General features: G+C 42.0%; 1 protein-coding gene across 1 annotated transcript in view; it reads left to right on the top strand.

Moving 5' to 3' along the window:
• Positions 1-18,048, top strand: part of CCDC175 (coiled-coil domain containing 175) — a gene marked incomplete at its 5' end in the record, with an annotated part of 82,578 nt that overhangs the window by 56,070 nt on the left and 8,460 nt on the right. The window contains 3 exons of the mRNA XM_080912827.1: positions 6,902-7,040; positions 10,314-10,393; positions 12,537-12,719. Of these exons, the coding sequence (XP_080768953.1) occupies positions 6,902-7,040; positions 10,314-10,393; positions 12,537-12,719 (402 nt within the window). The remainder of the gene's footprint in view (positions 1-6,901; positions 7,041-10,313; positions 10,394-12,536; positions 12,720-18,048) is intronic.

Raw genomic sequence — 18,048 nt, 5'->3', positions numbered from 1 at the left:
CACCCACACTGCCTCCCAACCCACACTGCCTCCCAACCCACACTGCCTCCCCACCTACACTGCCTCCCCACCTCTCACTGCCTCCTTACCCCACACTGTCAGTCCTAGCAAGGGCATGTGTCATGGAGGCAGCCACTGGAGAAATAGCCAAGTAGACTGAGATCCAGAGTAGAAGCAAAATTGGACTTTTCATGGCTTGGGTCAGAAGGAGGTACATGTATGATTCTCAAGACAGATGTAACTTTCATCCAAACTGCAGAGTATCTGTTTTCTAACTGTTGGTGAAGAGCTATACACTATGCTGACATTTGTTTTAGTTCTGATTTATAGTGTGTTGGAGATCATATTATTTATTTTTCTATTGCTGTGATAGAATACCATGACCACGGTAACTTATAAAAGGCAAGTTTAATTAGCTCTCAGTTCCAGAGGGAAAGAGTCCATTCTGGTGGAAGGCGTGACTGGCAGCAGAAGCAGGGAGCTGAGAGGCGACCTCTCAGCCACAAGCAGGAAGCAGAAAGAACAAGCTGAAAGTCTGAAAATCGGGCAAGGCTAAGTTAAGATCTCAAAGCTCGCTCCAGTGATATACTCCCTGCAGAAGGCTGTTCCTAAACCTCTCAACTCACACCACACACTGGGGACCAAGTACTCAGATGTCCAAGTCTGTGGGGGACATTTCTCATTCAAACTACAACAGGCATATTAATTAACTCTCCTTTGCTGTGATGAGCACATAAAAGAAGGACTTAAAAGAAAGAAATATTTAGGGCCTGGAGAGATGGCTCAGTGGTCAAGAGCACTGACTGCTCTTCCAGAGGTGCTGAGTTCATATCCTAGCAACCACATAGTGGTTTACAACCATCTGGAATGAGATCTAATACTGTCTTCTGGTGTGTCTGAAAATACAGTGTACTCGTATACATAAAATATATAAATTCTTTTAAAAAAAGAAATATTTTTTAAAAAAACCTCCTCATGGTTTCAGTAGTTCACGTCCAGGGCTTATCCCATTGTTATAAGCTTTGTGATGAGACAAAACAACACGGCTGCAAGAGCCTGTGTTGAACAAAGTTGAGTACTTCCCCATGGCCAGGATGCAAAAAGAAAGAGGGGCAGGAAGGGACCAGGAAAAGACACCAGTGAAGGGCACATTCACCCATCACCTGCTCCCTCCAGCTATACCCCATCTGCTTGTTCCACCTCCCCTATTCTCTCTATACCCCCTCCCAGTAATAGCACTGCCCACTGGGGAACTAAGCCTTCAATGCTAAAGTCGTGGGTGACAATTCCTGTCAAAACGAAACACTTGCCAACTATTCATGGAAGGATGACTAGTGTTACTCAGGGGCCATCACAGCGATTACAACTCAAAGTGACCACACCCCACTCCATGCTTTCCTGAAACTGGCGAACTTCACAGAGGAATCTCAGCCATGCCTAAGAGAGTCTCACAGTCTCAGCCATGCCAAAGAGAGTCTCACAGTATCAGCCATGCCAAAGAGAGTCTCACAGTATCAGGCAAGCCAAAGTCTTGCAGTATCAGGCATGCAAAAGAGAGTCTTGCAGTATCAAGGAAACAAAGAGCCCTCAACTGTCAGTATAAAAATTTCCTGTGTTCTGAACTCACTTCCCCTCAACCCCATCCCACTGTGTGGAAACACTTCTATCTTGCCTACTCTAAACACAGCCAGGTCTTTCTAATGTGAAGACTGAAAATTAAAAGATACGTCATCCAAACAAACTATCCTGAAAAAAACAACTGAAAGAGAGAGACAAATGGGATTTTTAAAATGTGACCAAACATTCCTTTATGAATTTAAAATATGATTTAATATAGATACAAGGATAGGATGTCAACATGGAGAAATACAAGAGCTTGGAGAAGAAATGTCAGAAATGATGGCCACAAAACAGCTTTCTTTGAGATAGAAATGGGCAGAGCTCAGGAAACAGAGAAGACAAAGAAAGCACATCTGAGAAACAAACAGGGGGAATGCAGGGTGGAGAGCGTCCTCCACTTGACTGGGGCATTTCCCAAGTGACATCCTTCTATTGGTTGTAGCATCCCCAAGCACCTTGGCATTCTTCTGGATGCTGAGAAACACATTGAATACTCCAGAGAGGTACCTAGAGAAATGGCTCAGTGGTTAAGAGAATGCACTGCTACTTCAGAGGAGTGGAGTTCAATTCCCAGCCCTCACATCAGGTGGGTCGTGACTGACTGCACTCCAGCTTCAGGGGCTCTAACACCCCTGGCCTCCACGGACAACAGCGCTCATGTACACATACCCGTACATAGACGCTCATTCATATGCACAATTAAAATAATCAAATTAGTATTTTTTAAACCACCGAGAAAAGAGACCAGACATAACAAGTTTACAAGATCAGGTAGCACATGGGGCACATAAGTAATAAGTGCTACAGAGAAAAATCAAGCAGGGGTATGGGACAGGCTAGAAATGCAGAATCACCTGAACATTATTGCAAGTAATTTAAAGAATATCCTAGCTTCAATGGAGCCAAGGATGTTTGCCATATCTGTAGTTGTCTCCAGACACAGGACTTGTAGACCCAGAGGTCCTATGGCAGGATGGTCCTATCTGAAGAGTAAGTGTTGGGTGTTGCTAAATGAATGACCCAGCATTCTGAGAAGGGCAGAGTCATCTCCAGAAAGCAGAGGCTGAGAGTGCATCAGGATCGCCAAGGTTTATCAGACTAACTCTGTGAAATCCCTGAGCAGCAGAAGCTGTTTAGCCATTATACAACTTGACAACATTTCAGTGGGCGAGGGCTCTGGATAAATTAGCCAATAGGAGAGTGTTCCTGAGCTAAAATGGCTATACTCCTATGCCCTGGGACAGTCATTGACTGAGAATTGCTCTCTGCAAGAGCAGAATATTAGCAAGACAGCTGATGAAACTCCTGAAGGGACCAGCCATCTGGGCTTCAGGTAACCAGTCCCTTGGGTGATGATTCCTGAGTCTGCCACACATAACAGACTTCTAATTTTTCCTTTGCTCTCCTTGGGCTTAGAAGCCACGGGAGCGTTCTAAAATGAGTTGGCTTTTATTTAAGTAAGATCACACAAATTGCTCCATTGAACAGAATGAAGTAAAATAAAGTCAGATTCAAGAAATTACCAGGAAGTTTCTGCAGCAACCTAAGTGAGAAACAAGGTTTCACACAGACCAATCAGAAAAAAATACCTGAAGGTATTAAGAAGAGGTCAGCACCCTAGTATGTATGTTCTGGGTACTAAACCCAGGGCTTCACATACACTAAACACAAACTGTCAGACACTTCTTTACTACAAAACTAACAGACTACCACATGGAAGGAAGAATAAGAACAGTCCTTGCAACATCCCAAAGATAGGGGCAAAGAACCCCATTTGACACGGTAGGCAACTTCCTTCAGTGGAAGGGGGCATGTTAAACCAGGAAAAAAAAATAGAAGATTTCTATGGATATAAAAATATCAGTGTGTTGAAAATAAGTAAATAAATAAGTATTAACTACAATTAAAAGTTTATTGTAAGAGGTCCTTGTGCTTACACTTGAATTGCAGCCTGTGTTCTACATCAAGTCTGTCTCTACATGCTGGTTCACAAAAGACAAGGACTGACTGATGGCAGCCCAGGTACCATTATGATCATTACCACCTGTATCCCCAGATACACTGTAAATCTGTCTCTGCCTCCAGTTCATGCCTCACGGATCCGCAGGTAGAAATGAAACAATCTCAGGTTCTGATCTACGAACCATAAAGTACCCTCTGTGGGCCCATTGCTCTCTCCTGCTGTGAGCTCTCCAAACTCATGAGACTCAAAGTCAAGATCCTTAGGCTCAACAGTAAGAAGTTCTGTTGTCATTGAGATCTCTGATGCATACCTCCTAAGGCAAACATCCTTGCATATTAGTTTGGTTCATAATATAAAGTTCCAAATACCTAGGAAGTGCTATCTGTCTCCCAGGCAATGTGCTGGGAGATATAATAATGGGAGCTCTGCTGTAATTCACCTATCAGAGTATTCCATAAGCTTTGTACATCTTTGGGTCCCACAAACTCAGTAGGACCTTCAAGAAACAGAGAGCTACCATGAAATTGTTCAGTAGAGAATTTGATCTTCTGAAGCTGACTGGTCACAGTCTGTTGAGGCTCTCGACTTCACACCCCCTTCTAGAACCTGAAGTTTGCAGAGCAAACCCTTAAGAAAGACACATGGACAGGGAGTGACTGAAAGTAAGACCAACCAGGACTCTCAGGATAAGCTACAACCCACAAGCAGGGACAGTCCTCTGCCTTCTAGGGCTCCAATTTCAGGAGGTGAAGACCTTCAGGACTAGTCAGAGCTCATTGTTGCTGAGCTGAATAAGCACTTGGCTCAGGAATCAGAGATGCTGAAGAAAAAGCCAGAAGATTCAATCCTCATTGGCTGTCCCATACCAACACCCTGATCCCACAAGTGCAAGGTTTCCTGTGATGATACCCTGTGCAGACCATGGAGATGAATGAATGAACTCATGTGTGTTCATGTTGCCCTTTTTCAGAACCGATTCAGTGCTAAGGCCTGGAGATACCATTTCTGCTTCCTTGTCATGATATCTTTTAAATTGTAAGAACACACCTATATTTATTTTTCTAGATTTCTTTATCAATGTCCTAATGGCAATTTGTGTGGAAACACATAAGCTATGAGTGAGATGCTATCAGAGAGATGGAGAAATGAGATGCACACGAAAGAGCTAATCACCCTCTGGGTTTCTTGCCCCCACTAGCCTGGAAAGGTGGGATATCCAAAGTATTGTTTTACAACATTGCTTATAATAAGGAGGCTCTAACTGGGCACTGAGAGAGTTATCAGAGAACTGGAGTAGAAGGCATGTCCCCTTCAGTGACCTGCAAGCTGTGCGCTTATTATCACTTTAACTTAAGTCAGTGAGAACTGTGACTCAGTGCATCCAAAGAAGACATTAATGTCTGTTTCTGCATCGATGAATGAAAGGCCTTGTGAAGAGCTTTTGATGTCTCTGGAAAGCACCCTTGCAAGTGTGACCTTCACCTCTACTTGAGATCAAGGAGTGCTCAAGGGAGGGTTGGTGCATTCCAGGGTAAATTTATGGTATAGTTAATCAATAAAAAATAATCTTGAAACAGTAGCTCACCTGTCTGAAGTAGCCTGGGGTGAGATTAGGCCTCCTTAAAAGTCTCAACAAACAAACAAATGAAACTATAGACTTCGGTGGGACGTTAATCGTTCAGAAAGATCAGGTAGGGGCAAGAGCAAAGTTCTGTGAATTGCTCTTGATTTGGGAGTGCTTATGTGGTGCTTTGAATGGGAATGAACTCCATGGGCTCATAGATTTGAATGCATGGTCACTAGGGAGTGGCAGTAATAGGAGGTGTGGCCTTGTTGGAGTAGGTGTGGACTTGTCAGAGAAAGCAAGTCACTGGGGGTGGGCTTTGAGGCTCAAATGCTCAAGCCAGGCCCAGTGCCTCTTTCTCTTCCTGCTGCTGCCTGTCATCTGGATGTAGAACTCTCTGCTCCTTCTCCAGCACCACGACTGTCTGCATGCTTCCATCATTAATGATAATAGACTAAACCTCTGCACCTGTAAGTTGGCTCCAATGAAATGCTTTCCTTGATAAGAGTTGTCTTGGTCATGCTGTCTCTTCACAGCAATAGAGCAGGGACTAAGTCCATTTATGTGTCCATCCAATGGAAGCAAAGTAGACTTTCATTTCTCTTTACTGGCTCAGGTCATGGTACGAACACAGAGCTGATAGGAGATCCTCGGCACCCCAGCACAAGGCCGACACGGAGGTTCAAATGATGACTCCCATCTGTATCCATCCAGGAAAAGGATGAAAGGGCTATTTCCATTGAGGGCAGGGGTTAGAAGCAGCACCCACCACTTCTGTTTATAGACACACCCACATCCAAACTCCAGATGGGATCCAAGTGCCCAGTTATAACCCAGAATTCAAGTCATTAAAAGAAGAGAGAATAGATATTAAATATCAGCCAGTTATCTCTGCTTTAGTCTCCATTTATAAACCTACTCTTAATTTTCTAAAAGAAATGATTATTCTATTTGGAACTAAATAAAACATGAGTTTGATTTGATGAATATTTTAGTTAGGTTTCTATTGCTTTGATAAAACATTGACCATAAGCAACTTGGCCAGGAAAGGGTTTGTTTAGCTTGAATATCTCAGGTCATATACAGTCCACTGAGGGAGGCCAAGGCAGGAACTGATACAGAGGCTATAGAGAAACAGGTCTCAGTGCCTTGCTCAGCCTGCTTTTTTATATAAAGCAGTATCACTGGTCCAGGGATGACACCTCCCACCCATCAATCAATCGCTAAGAAAATGCACATCAGGTCATGGCCTGTTTTCAACTGAGGGTCTGTCTTCCCAAATGACCCCAGCCTGTGTGAAATTGATAAACGCCAACCAGCACAAGCAAGTAAACGTATCTGCATGCTTTCCTCCGCATACCTCTTTCTGTTCCTTGTGATAAATTTGGTTATTTCTTCATTGTCCACATTTCTTGGAGAGGCGTGTTCTATTTCACTGCCCTTTTTCATGATATGGTAAGCCAAAGGCATCTTTCATGATATAGGTAAGCCAAGCATGCTTTGGCTGCAGAAATAGTAGGAATGGAAACCCAGCAGCAAAGGTTCAGAACTGACGGCCTTTCTGTAGATTGAATGACAGAGTCCCGGGGTGAGTGAATGAAGTAGCACTTACCTATTAAATACGGAATGTGTGCCAGGTTCCTCTCTCAGCTGCCCCAGTGGAAGTCAGAGCTTCCCCTTTGGAGAATGCCCCCTTTACTCTAAGCTGTAACCAGCCCAAATCATTTCCTCAACCGGCTGTACTTTCTTTGAAGGATCTAATCGTAAAGGAAATACAGATTAACAAAGTAAAAGAAGAGGAGCTAGGTGACACCCTCCCACAGCTTCAGATAGCAGAAGAGAATTTCAGAGAAAAAAACAGGAAACTCAAGGTCCTCCAAAGTGACATTTCAGGTGATATTTTAGACATTTCCCTCTCCTTTCTCCCCTTCTTTCCCTTCCCTTCCCCCTTTTCCTCCTCTCACTTCCTCTTTTCCCCTAAAGTACATAGGCCTCTCCCCCAACCCACTAACCTATCCCTAAGTCAGCAATAAAGAAAGCTTATCAGAGATAGGAGCTTTCAGAAGATGTGAACCATATCTGTAAGTATGCATATTTTGCATTTCATTACACAGCACAACATATGCACATATAATTGTGTTTATTCAATAAAAAATCGTATACAAAAATTGTTTGTGGCCTCCTAGCTCTGCACCTAAAGTTCAGAATGCTTGGCTTTTGCCTTTATTCAGAAAGTGGAGGACCACAGTCCTTCCTTTGTCTGGAAGACATGGCATCTTTAAATGGTTTCTGCTCAAAGACCTGTGCAGAGCTCCTGAGCATCGGCCCTCCACTGAAACTGGACACCAGTGTGCATAAAAGCATACTTGTAAAGCTGTAGCTCATGAAGCACGTCACCAGCAAGGAAGATCTCTCATCGGCTGACTGTTACATATCTGATAGTAAGCCTCAGCAGGTTTGGGGAAAGGGGAGATAAAGAAAAGGGAGTGTGAACGAAGACCCCATGGGAAAGGACGTCATAGAGGCCTTAAAGCTCTCCGTGCCATGTAGATGGCAGTGCCGTGACTCTGGGCCGTGAAATTCAGCAACTGAAAAGTTGACAAATACAGCAGTCAGGCCTCCAGGGCAAGTCTCCTCTGGGTTGTAACTGAGTAACTACTTTCCCTTGATGCTGGCGAAGAAATGGGCCAGGGTGTTCCAAACTGGAGCACCCGATGTGGCTGAGGGCGGAAGACGCCAGGGTCCCTTTCCCCTGTCTGGCTAGAAGTGCTGCCTGCTGTCGTGCCAATTTTATGATTAAAAAACAAAAACAAAAAAATCCTGATTTCCATAAAAAGTCATCAGAAAGATAACCAAGTAATGAAACCAGTAGTAAAGGACTTTCATTGTTATTAAGTATGGCTAGACACAACACTTGGCAGTGACTGGAATTCTTCACCTGAGACTGTCTTTTGAAAACATTTACTCCGGAGAGCAGCGCCTTGGAGGTCCCCTGGATCTGTATCTTGCTTCAACAGTGTTTGGAGAAACAGACTCGGGGACTCCCATTTTATTATCCTCCAGCCTCCTCTCCGCCTTTGGCTCCTGGACCAGCCAGCACTGTCTCTCAGCCACATACCCTGGATCAGCCAGGACCTCTCACGGAAGTGGAAGCTGCAGTAAACTGCCTGGTCAACTTGCACCTGCGGGCCTCTCATACCTACCTCTCTCCGGGCTTCTCTTTTGATCCGGGTGATGTGGCTTTGGGAGAGTGCGGGGTGGGGGGAGGTGTAGGCCACCTCTTCCTCCAATTGGCCTAGGAAAAGAGAGGACACCAGCTCCTCAAGTTGCAGTTGGGGTGGGGGGGAATACCCTCTTCAGAATGTGCAGAAGCCATCTCAATACGAATGGGGTAAAACCCAGAAGACCATGGAGAAGAACCTGAGCCAGGCCCTCTTGGATCTGCATGCCCTGGGTTCTGCCCGCACAGACCCTCCTCTCTGACTTCTTGGGAAACCACTTTCCTGGATAAGGAGGTGAAGCTCAACAAGAAGATGGACAACCACCTGACCAACCTCCGTAGACTGGCAGGGCCACAGCCAGCGCAGACTGGCGAGCCCCAGGCATCCCAGGGCTAGTATCTCTTTGAGCGCCTCCCTCTCAAGCAGGAGTAGGAGGCCTCTGTGCCTTCCAAGGGGTTCCCTCCTCTGTCCTGCACAAGACACCTCAGGACCTCCACCTGAATGAATCTCTCAAGCCACTAGGCAGCCTTGTAACCGCCCTGGAGCTCTCCCAAGTCTTGGACCAAGTAAAAATAAAGCCTTTTGAAACAGTAAAAAAAAAAAGAAAAAAGAAAGAAGGAAAGAAGAGAAGAGAAGAGAAGAGAAGAGAAGAGAAGAGAAGAGAAGAGAAGAGAAGAGAAGAGAAGAGACAAGAAGAGAGAGACAAAGAAAAGGAAAGGAAAGAAAAGATTTCCTCGGGACTGGAGAGCTGTCGGTGGTTAAGAACACACACAGACTACCCTTGAAGAGGGTCCAGTTTCGATTTTCAACACCCATGTCAGGTGACTCACAACTGCCTGTAATTCCAGCTCCAGGAGAACCGAAACCCTCTTCTGGCCTCATACACAATTATACACAAAATTAAAAATGAAAAGTACTTTAAAAATGACTTACTTTCCCCACACTGCTTTGTGCCACTCAGAGGGAAACCATTTGATTCTTCCACTGAAGAAAACTAACGATTCAAAACTCGTAATGGAAACTGACAATGGTCACCTTCCTCTAAAGTAGCTGGAAAAGAATAGAACATATTTTACAATTGTGCTGCAAATCTTGGTGTAAAATATTGTGCCAGTTGACTCACTAGCAACTGATCCTTACATTGTTGTGATGGTCTGAATAGTAAAAAAAAAAAAAAAAAGAAAGAAAATGTTAAAGCAAAACTCACAATTTTATGAGGAGATTAAAAGGAAAACAAAAACAAAAAAAAACAAGCGTGTATGTATATAGGGCTGGAGAATTTGCAGACAGAATAAGTATGTTAAATTTTCCTATGTCATGCTAAGATATGAATAGAAAATGTATGAAAATAGCCACAGCCTTATTAGCATAAAGTTTACAAAAACTGAATTAAGTGGGAGGCATAACTAAAGGTGTGCTTCTTAAAAAGTGGTTGGGGGGAGGAGGAGATGGCTCAGTAGTTAAGAACATTTGGTACACCGTCCTGAGGACCACAGCACCCGTGAAATAAGCCAGGCATTCCTCAAATGCCAGAAACAGCTTTGATGCCATCTTCCAACCTTCCTATCCCTTTGAGTGCACACATGCATGCATCCTTCCCATCCCTTTGAGTGCACACATGCATGCATCCTTCCCATCCCTTTGAGTGCACACATGCATGCATCCTTCCCATCCCTTTGAGTGCATGCATCTTCTCTCTATCTCTCACACATACAGAACCAAAACAAAGAAAACAACAGATGAGGTGGTTGAATCTGAAGAACCAAACACAGGGGTAGATAGATGCTTGGGGAAACAGCTAGCTGCCTTTTATTGTAGTAATAGTTTATCACAGTGTGATCATTAAAACTGTGCCTGTCTTACATTGATTACAGTTTGTTTTTTAAACTGACTTTGTGGACAGTTATCTTTCTCTGTGTCTCTCTGTCTCTGTCTCTCTCAACAGCAAGGAAGCAAGAGGAGAGATTATTGAGCAACTACATTTTCCGCTACAGAAAGGACATCATCAAATGTACAGAAAACATGGTAAAGACTCACTGTGGCTCACTTGTCTTGGTTGTCTGTTTTGTGCAATTTGCAGTGTTGGGATTGAATTCCCAGGCCTTGCCTGTGCTAGGCAGGTGTTGTACCACTGGAACTGTGTCCTTCGGCCTTGACTTTCTCACAGTTGTTCTCACAGTTGTTCTGGACTGAAACTCCTAAATCTCCTACCCTAGGCTCCAGAGAGCTGGGATAAAAGGACGCCCTCACATCCAGAGCCCCCAGATCTTTCTTCTTTAAATTGAATCACTAGTATCTGCAAATAGCACTATTTCCTCGGTTTTCATGAAATCAACTGTTATCAAAGTTATCCTAACAATATCCGTGTTTAAATTGTAATCAATTTATACTTGGAGGGAGAGAGGAAGGGGGTGTGGTTTTTTACTACTGCACTATATACCTGAGAAACCAGACTTAAGGAAGGAAAGGTTTGTTGGATCTCAGAGGTCCATGATTATCTGGCTTTTCCTGTTTCTGAGCTTTCAGCGACAAGGAAGGAGCATGGTTGAGGTCAGCCTTTTACATCATGGCCACTAAAAGGCAAAGAAAGGTTATGGGAAGATGGGACCAAGCCACAGCCTTCAATAGCACATCCCCAGAGACCCATCTCCTCCAACCCAGTATCACTTTCCATGGTCTGTGCAAACGAATCAATCCCTCAGCACACCGCTCACTCAGCATCCTCATGACCCAGCCATCTCTGAAATGCCCTCCGAGACACACTCCGATGTGAGCCCTACACAGTTTCTGGGAATTATAACTCTCAATTCCATCAGATTAACAACCAAGATTAAAAAGATGGGGCCTCTAGAAACAAATCAGGCTTAATGGTTTAAACAAAAAAAGTATATATATTGAGCACTGAGGAGCTCTAAACACTTATAGGACGAGGATTGAACTGTGGTTTGTGAAGGTAAGTAGGCAGAAATCAAGGAAGACAGAGCTTTCTCCTTACAACTTTATTTATAAAAGAAAACAGAGATATATTTACAGATTATTAAAAGCATTTTAGCATAAATATATATGAATATATTTTTGTTAGTACTTGATTATTTTTAAAGGTTTGATAGTATGCATTGAAATCTTACTATTTACAATGGTCATAAAGTATATGTAAAAGAAAACGTAACATGGAAATAGTCCAAAGTTTTCTTGGTGTACTACAAATTTTTTATGTGGAGTTGGTTACTTGAACATGGAATTGTCTTATTCTTTGATATATCCAGATATCAAACAAGATTTTTGATATGCTGTGGGTATGAAAAATATGAAAAAATATACATTACAAGGAAGTATAATACACACACACAAGCAAATGCATGTATATACACATGCACACACATGCACACCTACACACACGCACACATACATGAGCACACACACACAACACATGCACACATGCACTCAAGCACATTCCTTTTTCTTAATAAGATGCTCCAGATAAGGTATATATGATGAATAAAGACCATGAGATTGCTTTGTATCAGTACAACAATTAAGAACTCCATAGAGAAATCAGTAAGAAAAATTACCAAATAAATGATTCAGAACCAGGGTTAGTGATGTGAGGTGGGTCAGGTGGGGGAGTCCTGCTTGAGATGTGCTGCGCAGGCTCGCGCCATCCTCCATCAACAGTGCACAGACTATCCCAGTGGCCCACAGCTGCAATGCCATCCCTTGGGAGGTGGAGATGGGAACATTAGAGGTCCAGCGTCATCCTCCACTACATAGTGATTCCTGAGGCCGGCCTGTCACAAAAGCAAATGAACAGTAGCTAAATACATAACTAAATCACCACAGTATAAATACTTTCACCTTCTAGGAACATTATGTTTTTTTTTTTTTTTTTAATCTCAGCGAATCTCTGCACCTCCTCATTTTGGCGAAGCACTCAAGGATCAAAGCACATTCCACTTTGTGGAGTTATGTTAGTGTCTAGGATGTGTTACTTAAGGTCCATGCACAACCTTACCAGAGTCCATAAATAAGTTATTTTTAGTAAGCAACCTTTGGGACTTTCTGCGGGAATAATGGCAAGGTCAGCTGGATGGCTCCGGAGTAGATGCAGAACCCGGTTCTGGCTGTGGCTGGACATCCTAATGCTGTTGCTCTGCTCTTTGAACCCTAGGAGATAACTGTGGCTTTTATGTTTGGGCAGGAGAATATGAAGCAAGAAATAAAATATTCACGAGACCTTGAAAGTGGAAAAAACCAAAAGCATTTTGAAATTCTAAAGAAGTTAGAAAATGAAATCTACATCAAAGACCAAAAGCTGACCCTTCTCCTCGAGGAAAATAAAAAATTAAGAGAAGTAAGTCCATGAGAACTTCAGTTTACTAGCAGTTCAGACTGATCCTGGGGATGATCAGTATGCACGTGAGAAAAGAGAATTACTCTTGCAATGAACTTTAGAACGTTCCAGTCTTTCAAATCCCCCCAGACACCTGCACAACTCCCCCTACAAGCGTAGTACCAGCTTCTACCACTAGAGATCAGCTTGGTCCAGATTCACACATTGACTGTTAAGAAGGATGCTATCTGTGCACGTGCTTTTGTTCAATGTCAAGATCCTTCATTCCATGTAGCATCCACCATGTGACTGTAGTACTTAGTACTGTAGTACTATTAGTGGGGTTTTGGAGAATTTCTTTTGGCTATAAATAACTAACCCTGTTCCTAAGTCCATTCAAGTATAATTGTTTTGATAGACAGACATATTTCTGTTGAGTACGGATCCTAACTGGACATGCAAAGTTAGGTACTAATTACACTGAGCAAGAGGAAGACCATTACCAAAAATTCTTTGGTCAAATTATATAAGCTTTATTTATTTATTTATTTTTGTCAGATAGGGCTATTTCTCCCTAGAGCAGGGTTTTAAAAATAGCATCAAAACACAGATGGTTCTCTGTCAGACAGGGATATCTCGCTAAAGCAATGCTTTCAAGAGTTGGGAAATTTCCAGAGGATTTTTGGTCACATAGAAATGTAGCTGAAAACATTCCAAAATTATTTTGCAGAACATCTTACCTTATCGGGGTATGTTCAAGGTGGGAATCAAATTCTATAAGGTGGGAAGAATATTGAATTTCAGAAGCATGTTAAAGCAAGCCAACTTGAATTTAGCAGAATACAGAATTGAACTTATTATGACCTTAGAACAAAATGGCTTCCATCTTTGAGATGGAGTCAGGCTGGTCCCTCACAGGGTGTGCAACTTCTGTACCAGTGTAGAGCACCAGGATCACAAACTGCACTGAATGCCCCTCCCACAAGCAGTGTGTGAGTACTCTAACAGTCACAACCTCACCTGTGTCAATGTCACATTAAGGAATCTAAATGCCCAGATTTGGGGTCTCTGTTTTTTCCGATGTCTTTCAACTGTCTGTAGCCCATCACTAGCCCACCTACTGTGTGTGTCTGGTTTGTCCCTGTTGCCTGTCTGGTCTGTGGCCTGCTCATCTCTAACTGTGTTGTTCAATAAATATAGAGTATATTTATATAAAATTTATATAAAAATTATAGTATAGAGTAAGCTTACTCTATATTTATTGAACAACACAGAAAACACATTATGGGAAATAGATGAGGAATTCTTTACAGAAGTCTTCAAAAGAATTTTAAAAGAGAAGAAGTTACTTTGTTGACCCCAACTGGCCCAGAATAGCAGTCAAACCTCAAACATGTCATCAGCCTGTATCCGCATGTATCCTCTGATACAAATGAACCATCTGTTTATAGCTAAGCTATTTTTAACCTGTTGGCTGTTTTCAGAAAACAATTACCACAATACACAAATATTATTTCAGGTCAAGGTCATGGAAGAGAACACAGCTTAAGATTAAAGCTATGGATGTACTCTGGGTTGTAAAAAGCTGATTGTCTGGGAAATCCAAGGCACAATAAAGTTGTTTGCATTGTTCTCCTAAAATCGGGTTAACCGAGGCCTGGTGAGATTGCGCTGCAAGTAGCCAGGGCATAGAGAAGGCTATGCCAGGCATGCGGAAAGTGCCCCCCCCATTGGTTCAAGGGAGCAGGAACTCTGCCATAGGGATGCGTTTTCCACCCAGAAGGCCCATGAATGTGGACCAAATGCTCAGGCCTTTTGCCACCGGGAATAGCGAAGATCCAGGGATGCAGGCCAGGTACACAGGAGAGACGGGAACCAATCACTGACAACAATACCACGTATAACCACAGACAACAAGATGAAAAGAGGAAAGTGAAAAAACTTACCCAATGGAAACCAAGACAACCTGTCAACATCAGAACCCAGCTCTCCCATCACAGCAAACAGTGGAATGCCAAACACTCCAGAGAAAGAAGATTGGGACCTGAAATCATACCTCAAGATGATGATGAAGATCTTTGAACAAGAACGGGAGGAAAAGCATAAAGAAATAGAAGCCTTTAAAGAGGAAACACGAAAAACACTCAAAAAAATCAAAGAACTAGAGGAAAACAGAACCAAAGAGTTAAAGGAATTGAAGGAGGAATTTAAAATGGAAATGGAAACAACGAAGAAAACACTAAAAGAGACAACCCTGGAGGTAGAAAACCTAAAAAAGAAATCTGGACTCACAGATGCAAGCATCTCTAACAGACTAAAAGAGATGGAAGAGAGATTCTCAGAGGCCAAAGACAACATTGAAAACATAGACAAAACAGTCAGAGAAGATGCAAAGCCAAAAAGCTCCTAACCCAAATTGTCCAGGAGATGCAGGATACAATGAGAAGACCAAACCTAAGGATAATAGGAATAGAGGAAGGCGAAGAATATCAACTAAGAGGCACAGTAAATATCTTAAACAAAATTGTAGAAGAAAACTTCCCTACCCTTAAAAATGAGATGACCATGAGCATAAAAAAGCCTACAGAACTCCAAATAGAGTGGACAAGAAAAGAAATTCCTCCCGACACATAATAGTTACAATGCCAAGTGCCCAAAGCAAAGGAAGAATACTAAAAGCAGTAAGGGCAAAAGGTCATGTAACATATAAAGCCAGACCAATCAGAATCACACCCAACTTCTCAACAGAGACTATGAAAGCTAGAAGATCCTGGACAGACATCATGCACACCCTAAGAGAACACACATGTCAGCCCAAGCTGCTATACCCAGCAAAACTCTCAACCACCATAGATGGAGAGACCAAGATATTCTAGGACGAAACTAAATTTACACAATATCTGATCACAAACCCAGCACTACAACAAATTATAGGTGGAAAACCCAATACAAGGAGGGAAAAACAAGAAAATCCTAATAAAAACAAGAAAATACCTAAGCAAGAAAACCAAAAGAAGAAAGACACACAGGCACTATTCTACCTCTAAAAGCAAAATTTAGGAAACAGAAACCACTATTCCTTAATATATGCCAACATAAATGGACTGAATTCCCCAATAAAAAGACATAGGCTATCAGATTGGATACATAAATAGAATCCAGCATTTTGCTGCATACAGGAAACTCATCTCAGAGACAAAGACAGACACTATCTCAGAGTAAAAGGTTGGGAAAAAACCTTCCAAGCCAACAGCCCCAAGAAGCAAGCTGGAGTGGCCATTCTAATATCACATAAAGTAGATTTTCAACCAAAAGTTATCAAAAAAGATAAGGAAGGACACTTTTTACCCATTATGGGGAAAATTTGTCAGGAGGAACTCTCAATCCTTAACATATATGCTCCAAATACAAGAGCACCCATATTAATAAAAGAAACCCTACTAAAGCTCAAAAAATACATTGTACCCCACACAATAATAGTGGGAGACCTCAACACCCCTCTCTCATCAATGGACAGATCATGGAAACAGAAATTGAACAAGGATGCAGTTGAACTAGCAGAGAGAGGTTATGAACCAATTGGAATGAATAGACATCTACAGAACATTTTATTCTAAAACAAAAGAATACACCTTCTTCTCAGCACCACACTGCACCTTCTCCAAAACTGATCATATACTTGGTCACAAAACAAGCCTCAATAGATATAAGAAGATTGAAATACGCCCATGCATCTTATCAGATCACCATGATCTAAGGCTGGTCTTTAGTAACAACAAAGGCAACAAAAAGCCCATATACACATGGAAACTAAACAATGCTCTATTAAACAATAGCATGGTCAAAGAAGAAAGAAAGAAAGAAATTAAGGATTTTCTAGAATTTAATGAAAATGTAAATACAACATACCCAAACCTATGGGATGCAATGAAAGCAGCATTGAGAGGAAAACTCATAGCTCTGAGTGCTCCAAACTATCCCACAAAATAGAGTCACATGGAATACTACCTAACTCATTTTTCACAATAACCCTTGTTTCTAAATCACACAAAGAGCCTACAAGGAAAGAGAACTTCAAACCAATCTTACTTATGTACTTTAATGCAAAAATACTCAACAAAATCCTTGCAAACCAAATCCAAGAACACATCAAAAATGATCATTCACCATGATCAAGTAGGCTTCATCGCTAGGATGCAGGGTTGGCTTAATATACAGAAATCCATCAATGTAATCCACCATGTAAACAAACTCAAAGAAAAAAACTACATGGCCATCTCACTAAATGCTGAGAAAGCATTTGACAAAATTCAACACCCCTTCAGGTTAAAAGTCTTGGGAAGAACAGGAATTCAAGGTCCATACCTAAACATAATAAAAGCATTATACAACAAACCAATAGCCAACATCAAACTTAATGGCGAGAAACTTAAAGCAATGCCACAAAAATCAGGGACTAGACAAGGCTGCCCACTCTCCCCCTACCTATTCAACATAGTACTGGAAGTCCTGGCCAGCGCAATTAGACAGCAAAAGGAAATAAAAGGGATACAAATTGCAAAGGAAGAAGTAAAAATATCACTGTTTTCAGATAACATGCTAGTGTATGTAAGTGACCCCAAAAATTCCACCAGAGAACTTCTACAGCTGATAAACAAGTTCAGCAAAGGGGCTGGATATAAAATTAACTCAAACAAATCAGTAGCCTTCTTCTTCTCAAAGGACAAACATGTGGAGAAAGAAATTGGGGAAAAGATACCCTTCACAATAGTCAGAAATAATATGAAACACCTTGGTGTGACTCTAACTAAGCAAGTGGAGGACCTATATGAGAACCTCAAAACTCTGAAGAAGGAAATCAAGGAAGATATCAGAAAATGGAAAGATTCCCCCATGCTCATGGACTGGAAGGATCAACATTGTAAAAATGTCCATCCTACCAAAAGCAATCTACAGATTCAATGCAATCCCCATCAAAATTTCAACCCAATTCTTCATAGAATTGGAAAGAACAATGTGCAATTTTATCTGGAATAACAAAATACCTAGAATAGCGAAATCCATCCTCAACAACAAGAAAACATCTGCAGGAATCACCATCCCTGACCTCAAGCTATATTACAAGGCAATTGTGTTAAAAACTGCATGGTACTGATACAGAAATAGGCACGTGGATCAATGGAATAGAATAGAAGATCCAGAAATGAGCCCTCACATATATGGTCACCTGATTTTTGACAAAGGAGTTATAAACATTCAATGGAAAAAGGACAGCCTCTTCAACAAATGGTGTTGGTCCAACTGGCACTCAGCATGGAGAAGAATGAAAATATATCCGTTCTTACCTCCT

The sequence above is a fragment of the Micromys minutus genome (assembly GCF_963924665.1).
Source record: "Micromys minutus genome assembly, chromosome: 1".
NCBI lineage: Eukaryota > Metazoa > Chordata > Mammalia > Rodentia > Muridae > Micromys > Micromys minutus.
Note: the sequence above shows the minus strand (reverse complement) of the source record. Positions and strands in the feature narration are given on the sequence as shown.